This window comes from Seriola aureovittata, chromosome 23, assembly GCF_021018895.1.
Source record: "Seriola aureovittata isolate HTS-2021-v1 ecotype China chromosome 23, ASM2101889v1, whole genome shotgun sequence".
NCBI classification, from domain to species: Eukaryota; Metazoa; Chordata; class Actinopteri; order Carangiformes; family Carangidae; genus Seriola; species Seriola aureovittata.
In genome coordinates this window covers 19,660,176-19,670,175 of record NC_079386.1, presented here as the reverse complement: position 1 = coordinate 19,670,175, position 10,000 = coordinate 19,660,176, and the positions used below count along the sequence as shown (strand labels likewise).

Genomic DNA, 10,000 nt, shown 5'->3' with positions numbered 1-10,000 from the left:
GACATGCTAGGCTATGAAAACATAGCTAAGCTGACATGCTAGGCTATGAAAACGTAGCTAAGCTAACATGCTAGGCTATGAAAACGTAGCTAAGCTAGCTCTCTGTCATGTTCCTGTGTAAAAGCATCACAGATGAAGAAACTGAAGCGTGATGGACGAGTGAAAGTCTGTTTTCACTAATGAACCAGTTGATTCTCTGAGCAGCTCCGACGCTAACAGCAGCTACCGCCATCTTTTAAGGTGGAATGATCTTTTCTGTGTTACTCCTTTGGAAATCAATCAATACACCTTAAATGTCAACATGACAACTCTGACCGAGTTTTTATCAACTCTACGTATATTATAGTATACCTGTATATTACGCTGATGTGTGTGTGTGTGGTTGTGTGTGTGTGTGTGTGTGTTATCAGGAAACTGATATCAGGATATGAGCTCGTGGGCTCAGACCCACTGTCACATTAACATGTAGAGAGAGAGAGAGAGAGAGAGTGAGACTCGACCACAGAGGGTTTTCCAAACATGAAGGGAAATACAGAGTTTATATATAAACACACACACGTTTCTAATCAGCATCTCAGCCTGAGCCAATTAAACCCTGTGTGTGTGTGTGTGTGCGTGTGTGTGTGTGTGGGGGGGGGTTACATGCATATAGACTGTAAACTACACACACACACAGGCCGAGTGTCTTGTATAAACATCCCGCCACTGTTGTCATGGCAATTTCCTCGTCCTCGTCATGCACTCTTATCACCAGATACACTGTTTATGGTGTGTGTGTGTGAGTGTGTGTGTGTGTGTGTGTGTGTGTGTGTGTGTGTGAGTGTGTGTGTGTGTGTGTGTGGTCTCATGCTGGGACTTGCTCTCTCATAAACCTGATTATCTGGCAGCTCCTCACTCTTTCATTCTTCTCCTCTTTTTTCCTTTTTGTTATTTTTCCTCTTGAATCAGAGAAAACCTTTAAAACCTCTGGACCCTGACCCAGACCCTGACCAGGGTCAAAGAGAGACCAGTACCGATACTGGTCTCTCTTTGAAGGATTATTCTGATTCATATAGTAAAAAGTGTTTGAATCACTGACAAACCCAGACATGAGTCCACAGAGAGGTCAAAGGTCAGGAAACACCTGGAGAACAGCTGGACCACAGAACCAGACTCTGACCCACAATCCAGACTAACAGAGAACTACTGAAACTGACTAGAACTACAGACGACCCACAATGCAACATTCCTGTCATGCAACAAGCTCAGACTGAAATAAAACATCTACTATCTCATCCTAATGTGTGTGTGTGTGTGTGTGTGTGTGTGTATGTGTGTGTGTGTATGTGTGTGTATGTATAAATGTGTGTGTGTGTGTGTGTTAAACCTCCAAAGGGCCAATCAACAGATTAAAGATTAAACCAACCTGCACTTAACATGTAAATCCCTCACACTCAGTCAGAAGTTAAATCCAGCGTCTTTAAAGGGATTTGTGGAGGGAAAAGAAAAGGGGGGGGGGGGGGGGGGGGGGTAGGTTTGTGTGGCTTTAGGGTTAAAATCAGAACAACAGAACAAAGAGAGAGAGAGAGCAGATGGAGACACACCCACAGAGACGGATGTGAATGTGTTTAATCATTAGGGTGAAACTAACTAACCTCAGCTCTGTCTTTAACATGTCATTGTTACCATGGAAACCAACCAGAACTCTGATTCATCAATTAGTCACCTGATAGAAAATCAATTGACAACTATTTTATTACCAGCTGAAAACTGACGGAAACTGGTGAAAACTGACGGAAACTGATTAAAACTGATGAAAACTGACGGAATCTGATTAAAACTGATGAAAACTGATTAAAACTGATGAAAACTGCTGAAAACTGCTGAAAACTGATTAAAACTGATGAAAACTGACGGAATCTGATTAAAACTGATGAAAACTGATTAAAACTGCTGAAAACTGACGGAAACTGATTAAAACTGATGAAAACTGCTGAAAACTGATTAAAACTGCTGAAAACTGATTAAAACTGGTGAAAACTGATTAAAACTGCTGAAAACTGACAGAAACTGGTGAAAACTGACGGAAACTAATTAAAACTGACGGAAACTGGTGAAAACTGACGAAAACTGACGCAAACTGATGAAATCTGATTAAAACTGACGCAAACTGGTGAAAACTGACGGAAAATGATTAAAACTGATGAAAACTGATGAAAACTGGTGAAAACTGATGAAAACTGATGAAAACTGGTGAAAACTGACGGAAACTGATGAAATCTGATTAAAACTGACGGAAACTGACGGAAACTGATGAAAACTGACGGAAACTGACGGAAACTGATTAAAACTGATGAAAACTGACGCAAACTGACGGAAACTGATTAAAACTGATGAAAACTGACGCAAACTGATTAAAACTGACGGAAACTCGTGGAAACTGATGAAAACTGACGCAAACTGACGCAAACTGACGGAAACTGATTAAAACTGATGAAAACTGACGCAAACTGATGAAAACTGACGCAAACTGACAGAAACTGATTAAAACTGACGCAAACTAACGGAAACTGATTAAAACTGGTGAAAACTGGTGAAAACTGACGGAAACTGATGAAAACTGACGGAAACTCGTTGAAACTGACGGAAACTGACCAATCCACACACACCTGCTACAGGTTCATCTGGATCCAGGACGGAGTCTGAAGGTCTAATGTGGTTCAGGTCCAGTACAACAACAGGTCCCGCCTCTGTTCCAGTTCTGAACCAGGATCGGGGAGGATCAGTTTTCTGATCTAGGTTCAGAGCTGAGCTTTTATTTTCCCTCCTGACTACTTCTTCTTTTCTTCGTGGCTCTGCCCCCCCCCCTTCCTTTCTTCTTCTTCTGTCTGTAACAGTTTGTTTCACAGACTCATGGACCAGAGTCCACTTCATTTTCTGTCTAATTATCAACATCTCAGTCAGTGACTCTCCACCCCCCCCCTCCTGTGATTGATGTGTTAGCTCACTTCACCACACACACACACACACACACACACACACACACACACACACACACACACACACACACACAGACACACACAACACACACACACACACACACAGACACAGACACACACAACACACACACACAGACAGACAGACACAGAGTAGCTTTCAGATAAACTGATTGATTTCTGATCATCAGCCAATCATTGATCTGTGTCTGTTTTCTGAACTAATAAAGTTTTCAGTCGGCTGTGGAAGAACACTGTTATTTTTATTATTTTTTTTATATTATATATTTAATTGTAACTATTTAGATATTATATATTATTTCATTTATTTATCCCATTTTTTAAATTTAATTTTAAATTTTTTTTAACAGTTTTTCCATTGAATTATATTTAAAGTTCAATAACTTCACTGTTAAAAAGACAGTTTTGTTGGTGTGATCATGTTTATTGATCATAATAATCCTGATTATGATTTTTACCATAATGGAGCAGTTCTATCTGATATGAGAGAACGTCTGTGAGATGTTTCACACAGAAGAACCAGTGGAGAACCCAGTTCAGCCTGTTAGAACATCAGAACATACAGAGGAGATCAGTTCTGGTCCTGAAGAGTCCGACACTGATGAAAAACTAAAGTCCTGATTGTAACTGGACTCTTGAAGCATCAACTGGTTCCTGGAGCTTCTCCAGTGTTGTGGTTCTGTGAGGAACCTCCAGGACCGCCTGAGGGGTTCTCCACCTGCAGAGTTACGGGTTTTAACAGAACCACACTGGGTTCTCTAACGGACTTTTCATTCCTGAGCTTTTTACTTCCTGTTTTTATTTGTTTTTTAACTACATTAAAAAACCTGAAAACACGTCAGACGGTGACGTCACTTGCTGGTCCCAGTGAACCGCAGGAGTCCGGTCCAGTACAGGAGGAGGGTGACGTAACTTATTCAAGTCTCACAACTACACATTGATTTTTCACTGTTCAAATGAATTGATTATTAATGGAAATGATCGGCTGATTAATCAATAACGTAAACGATGCATTGTATTTACAAAGTATTGATGAGTTCAAACTGTCTCTTACCTTCCTCGGCCCCGCAGCAGCTGAGCAGGAGCAGCGGGAGGAGGAGCAGCGGCAGCCCGCAGGAGGAGGCCCGTCCCGGGGCCGCGGGGGCCCGCAGTCCCCTCCGACCCTCCATCCCGGCCAGCGCGATAAAATCCAGACCCGGTCAGACCCGCGCCACGCTCACTCCGCGCGACGCTCCAGAGCCGATCAGACCTATCGATCACCGATCACTGACCGTCAGCTGGGCTGGCTCTCAGCTGGCCGGGCGCGCCTCATTGATGCCCAAAAGGTGAAACAAAGAAGTAAAAATCCAAACCGGACTCGGTCCTCAGTTATTGATCCGTGTGGCGTAGTGATCAGAAAATCCTCCTGCTGGAGCAGAAACTTTCCAAGATGGACGCCTCAGAACCGGAGAGACTCCACAAAACTTCACAAACACATTAAAAGAGAGGAGTCCCGAAGTTTTCCTGTAACTTCCCTCCTCTCTCTGACCCTCCTTCATCCCTCCATTCCTCCTCCTCTCCCTCTGTTCTGTTCCTCCAGGAGAGAGCGGCGGGGCGCGGCTGCCTCCGACACCGGGACAGGAGTTCTGAGAGGCCGCCTGGCGAGCGGAGAGGGGTCGGTGGAGCGACTGGAGGGGTGAGGGGACTTTAACACACACACACACACACGCACACACACACACACACAAAGAGCGGGTAGCTGGTGACCAGTCAGAGCTCCGTGTGTGTCCCAGTGTTCCCAGTTAGTTTCTGTTCTCCCAGTGAAAACAACCAGAACCGAAGAGCGGCGGAAAGTTCGGACAAAAGCAGCCGGACACAAGTTTTCTGTCTCCGCTGAGACCACGCCCCCAGGCTCCTCTTACAGGGTCTGTGATTGGCTGACCAATCTGTCAGTCATCGGAGGGGGCGGGCTCTGGTGCTGATTGACAGACTGAAGGAGCCTGTCTGTCGCTCTCTGCCTGTCTGTCTGAAAGAAAACAGTACAATGAAAAAATGGAAATACTTATCATATTATTATATTATAAATCAAACTAAACCGTAATTAAATCGTCTATCGTTGCTTCTTTTACCTGCACATTAGTGAATTATAATTAGACTGTTACACTAGTTTTATTATACAACTTATTCTGCTGATAACTCACTTTTTTATTATAATATAAAGTTTATTCCTCTTTTGGGTTTCTGTGTCTGTGGATCACAATACACACCTGACCTCTGTGTGTGTATGTGTGTGTGTGTGTGTGTGTGTGTGTGTGTGTGTGTGAGCAGGGTGGAGCTCTGTAATGATGTTGAGCTGATGCTGTCGCTCTGACAAGGATTTTTACTGATTGTTTTTTTTATTATAAAATGTCAGAAAACAAGAAAAAAAGTCTTATATTTTCCCAGAATTCAGTGCGACGTCAAACAACGAAATAAAACCTTCAACAGGATTAAAGCAGGTTTAAATTTCACACCTGAAGCTCCATTCAAACCAGGTGAGACTGGGCGAGAGACATTATGTCAGTATACAGAGAGAGAGAGACAATGATGTCACATGTCTGTCAGATGAAAGGTGGAGAGCATCGTGTGACCGTCACCTCTCTCTGTGAGAGGATAAAAGACCAGGGTCAGGTATCACCCCCCCCCTCCCCCCCCCGTGACTCTGTCTTTTCTCTGAGGTGTCAACGAGCCGGGAGAACAATACACTACAGGAGTACAGGAAGGGGGGAGGAGGTAAGACTGAGGAGAAGACAGGACACAAAGAGGGAGAAAGAGATAGAGGAATAAGGAAGTTAGGAGGAGGGAGGAAAGGGGGTGAGGAAGGAGGAAGTAAAATGAGAGACAGAAAAAAAGGAGAACGATGGAAGGAGAAAAATAAAGGAGGGAAAGAGAGAGGAGAAAAATGAGGGAAGGAAAGAGGAGGACAGAAGGAGAAATAAATAAATATGAGGTCAGTAAAATGGAGGGAACAGAGGAGAGATGGATTGTGGGAAACTGTCATCTGTCTGTCAAACTCTGAAGAGAGAACGACAGGAAGAGAAGTTTGACTGACAGGTGATAGACCCGCCTCCAAGCAGAGCTGAAACAGGAAGGAAAGAAAAGACAGAAACAAAGAGAAGGAGAGGGGACGAGTCTGTTTTCACGTCTGTTCGTTTATTAACTGATGAACGAATCTGTTTGTTCGTCTGTTGTCAATAAAGATTCAAAGACAAAGCAGGACAAGTCCATCTCCTCTCTCTCTCCAGTAACACCTGAGTGTCGATCGTCCCTGTGTGACCTCTCCTCCTCCACTCAGTCGACACCCCTGTGTAAACATCCCTCCTTGTTCAGGCTTCACTTTCTTCTTCTCTTGTTGATTCAAACCAGTCTGAACCTCCACAACCTCCTCAAGCACCTTTCAAGTCTGTTCAAGGACCCTGGAACCCATCAGGAGTTTCCACAACTTATGACCTTTTCACCTCTGTCTTCTTCTGAGGATGATGGAGAGTGAGACAGGCAGACAGACAGGCGCCTGTCTCTGGTCAGCAGGGACATGTGGACGAAACAATGAGGAGGAAACATGAAAATAACGAGATGAGTCACTGAACCTTCAGTCAGTGTTTGTGGGTCAGATCTGGATCTGTCTCCACCTGCTGGACACACACACACACACACACACACACACACACACACACACACACACACACACACACACACACACACACACACTCTCTCTATATTGATCTTTAGTGTCTGAACCTCAGAGCTGATGTTTTATATCATTTATATTTATTGTGGATCAGCGTAATTAAAGTCGGACCGACTCTCTTCTTCATCGTGTGGAACTTTATTTAAACCTCCTCTCAGGATGTGCAGTGCCAGAGACAGGAAACAGACCCCTCCCCTCCGGGCTGTCGGCACGGCGACCCCGGGACAATAAAGGTTAAAACAGGAAGGAGCAGCTCCTGTTGAGCTGCAGCAGAGACGAGGGGCAGGCGCCATGTTTACAGCTGAGAGACGTCCATGTTGCTCCACCGTCCACGTCTCAACGTCTCCACGACAACTTGTTTGTTATCGACATGAGATCAATGAGGCCACCGGATCTGATCAATAATCAATGTGTCTCAGGCTGATCAGAAACAAAACCAGCCAATCAGACGACTTCATGTTTCTGTGACAACAACAACAGACGGAGTCAAACCTTCAAACCTTTATTGACAACAAAATGGACAAGTTAACACAGCTGTGTGTGTGTGTGTGTGTGTGTGTGTGTGTGTGTGTGTGTGTGTGTGTGTGTGTGTGTGTTTTCAGTGTGTGGAGAATTTCGGCAGCTGGTTTCCCAGTATGACTCTTCGCTCCACTCCCTCCTCTGAGATGGTCGCCAGTCTGACCACGCCCCCGCTAGAGCCGTCCCTCTCCATCGCCAGAGACAGAGCTGAGACACAGACAGGTGAGACACAGACAGGTCATTTACTCCAGTTTCTGCACGTAAACACTTGCAGATGGGAGTCTGTAGTCCTGCGGTGGGCTCCAGCTCCCAGCATGCCTTGCAGCAGCGGCGTGTACCTGTAGCAGTGAGCTCCAGACACTGGTCTTTGCCCAGTCCAGGTTTGTAGTTGGAGTCCATGAAGCCGTAGATGTAGGTGCTGCCGCTGCCACCCACCGACACCGGCTGCCTCACCAGCATCCCACCAATAGGAACGCAGTACACCTGAGACACAGACAGGTGACACAGAGACAGGTGAGCAGGAGACGTCTGGGAGGAAAAGTTAGTGATTAATCAATGAATCGATCGGTCCATCACAAGAAAACTGCTTTTTCATTTTCAGGCTAAATTAGAAAATGTCATTTTTGTCTTTGAGGGGGAGAGAGTGGTGTTTGCTCATTGTCAGCATTACTCATTGCATTTTGCTCATGGTTTGTGAATGTAACTCTCTTATTTGTGTGTGTGTGTGTGTGTGTGTGTGTGTGTGTGTGTGTGTGTGTGTGTGTGTGTGTGTCTGTCTGTCTGTGTGTGTGTGTGTCTGTCTGTCTGTCTGTCTGTCTGTCTGTCTGTCTGTCTGTGTGTGTGTGTGTGTGTGTGTGTGTGTGTGTGTGTGGTGTGTGTGTGTGTGTGTGTCTGTCTGTCTGTCTGTCTGTCTGTCTGTCTGTCTGTCTGTCTGTCTGTCTGTCTGTCTGTCTGTCTGTCTGTCTGTCTGTGTGTGTGTGTGTGTGTCTGTGTGTCTGTGTGTGAGATACTGTGAGAGAGATAGTGTGTGAGTGTGTGTGAGTGTGTGTGTCTGTGTGTGTGTGTGTGTGTGTGTGTGTGTGTGTGTACTACCTGCCCCCCCTTCCTGCGGTCCCAGCCTGCCACCAGGATCCCAGCAGTCAGCTCCTCTCTGTAGCGGTAGCAGCTCGCTTTGAACAGATTGGCAGCCGTCTCCACCAGCGGGGGCTCGTCCAGCTCGATGCTGGGGGGCGGGACCACACGCACACATTAACCACATCTGACAGGACACAAAGGCTGTCAATCAAACCCAGCGGTGTGTGTGTGTTACCTGTGGAAGCCCAGCTGGTAGGCGACGACGTCAGCGATGGCCTGAGTGTCAGCAGCTGATCCAGACCTACAACAGACACAGCGTTCAACACAGAACACTCTGGGTTCTAAAGGGTTCTTACTACTACTAATAATAATAACTCTCAGGTTCCTAAAAGGTTCCTTGGTTGTACAAAAAGTTCTGGTTTCATACTTTGGATTTCTGGACTTCCTACAACAAGACGTTCTCAGTAATGTCTTTAATGTTTCTTTAAAAGGTTCTGGGGTTCCTCAGAACCCTAGAACCTTCGTAGAAAACCCAGAATATGTTCGAACTGTTGAGAGGTTCTGACCTGCAATGTTCAAAGTTCACATTAGAGTTCTGGGCTTTCTAAAATAGGTTCTTGAGCTAGTCTTAAAGGTGTTCTTTACAAATGTTCTTGGGTTCTTAAGAGGTTCCCAGTTAAATCTTACAAAGCTCCTGTGAAGGAGTTCTGGATTCCAACAAGTTCCTCGTAAAGTACCCCTGCTAGAAAAGGTTCTGGGGTTCCTTGTGGAGTTCCTGGGTTCTTCAGAAGTTCCCATTAGAGTATCGCTGAGTTCCTAAATGTCTGCTGTAAAGTATTAACCATGTTCTGTAGAAAGGTTCTAGGTTCTAAGCCTGACCTGTTCTACATTTCTGGTTCTACGAGCTGATCACGGTGACGATGATGCGTCTTTATATAATCCATCAAACAAGAGTTTAACAATAAACTGACCTGCAGCAGAAGATCCGGTCGTGGATCGGAGTCAGTTTGTCTGTGACTCTGTTGGCGATGTAAGCTCTGACAGACAGACAGAGAAAGGGAGACAGACAGAGAGAGAGACAGACAGGTTTCACTGAGTGTTTACCACACACACACAATAATCATCAATCATACAGACACTTTGTTTTTCTTACCCTGTGGTGGTGCGAGAGTCTGCACCGATCACCACTCCTCCATCATACTCCACCGCCATGATGGTGGTCTGACAGACAGACAGGTAGACAGACAGACAGTTATATTATCAGGTAATATGATAACACACAAACTGACACATTATAAACTCACTTTAACATCATTATCTATTGAGATCAACCTGACGTGAGTAAGACTTTTAAACTGTGTAAATGATCCTGCTTGTTTCTGTCTGTGTATTTTATCCATATTAGAGAAGTAGCTCAGTACATTAACTCCAGTATTAATGTGAGGTACTTCTACACGTTGTGATACTTAAACTTCTGCTTCAGCACATTACAGAGGGAATATTTTAGTTTTCACTGAGCTACATTTATTTTAGGCTCAGGTACTTCAACCAAGTTCAGCGCCACTTTTAATCTGTACATTTAACACAGATGAAGCCCGAATTCACCCTGATGTACATGACAGTTAACTCGTGGCACAACTGGCTTATTTTAAACATGCGTCCATTATCGGACAGGTCAGGGTTAGGGTTTTATTTCTAAAACAAA

General features: G+C 44.9%; 2 protein-coding genes across 5 annotated transcripts in view; both read right to left on the bottom strand.

The window, feature by feature from the left end:
• The window catches only part of ephb4b (eph receptor B4b), a 22,175-nt gene extending 17,459 nt beyond the window's left edge, over positions 1–4,716 (bottom strand). For 2 of the 3 annotated variants that reach the window (XM_056368867.1, XM_056368868.1), the window contains exon 1: positions 4,051–4,715. In XM_056368867.1, the coding sequence (XP_056224842.1) occupies positions 4,051–4,165 (115 nt within the window). In that variant the 5' untranslated portion in view covers positions 4,166–4,715. Of the gene's footprint in view, positions 1–4,050 lie in introns of all 3 variants that reach the window. The other variant, XM_056368870.1, reaches the window with a different exon arrangement.
• A 2,472-nt stretch (positions 4,717–7,188) lies between these two features.
• Positions 7,189–10,000, bottom strand: part of psmb6 (proteasome 20S subunit beta 6) — a 3,302-nt gene continuing 490 nt past the window's right edge. The window contains exons 2-8 of one of the 2 annotated variants that reach the window (XM_056369029.1): positions 9,449–9,516; positions 9,267–9,332; positions 8,531–8,596; positions 8,314–8,443; positions 7,560–7,704; positions 7,299–7,428; positions 7,189–7,252 (exon numbers count right to left, since the gene is read on the bottom strand). In XM_056369029.1, the coding sequence (XP_056225004.1) occupies positions 7,301–7,428; positions 7,560–7,704; positions 8,314–8,443; positions 8,531–8,596; positions 9,267–9,332; positions 9,449–9,516 (603 nt within the window). In that variant the 3' untranslated portion in view covers positions 7,189–7,252; positions 7,299–7,300. Of the gene's footprint in view, positions 7,429–7,559; positions 7,705–8,313; positions 8,444–8,530; positions 8,597–9,266; positions 9,333–9,448; positions 9,517–10,000 lie in introns of both variants that reach the window. The other variant, XM_056369028.1, reaches the window with a different exon arrangement.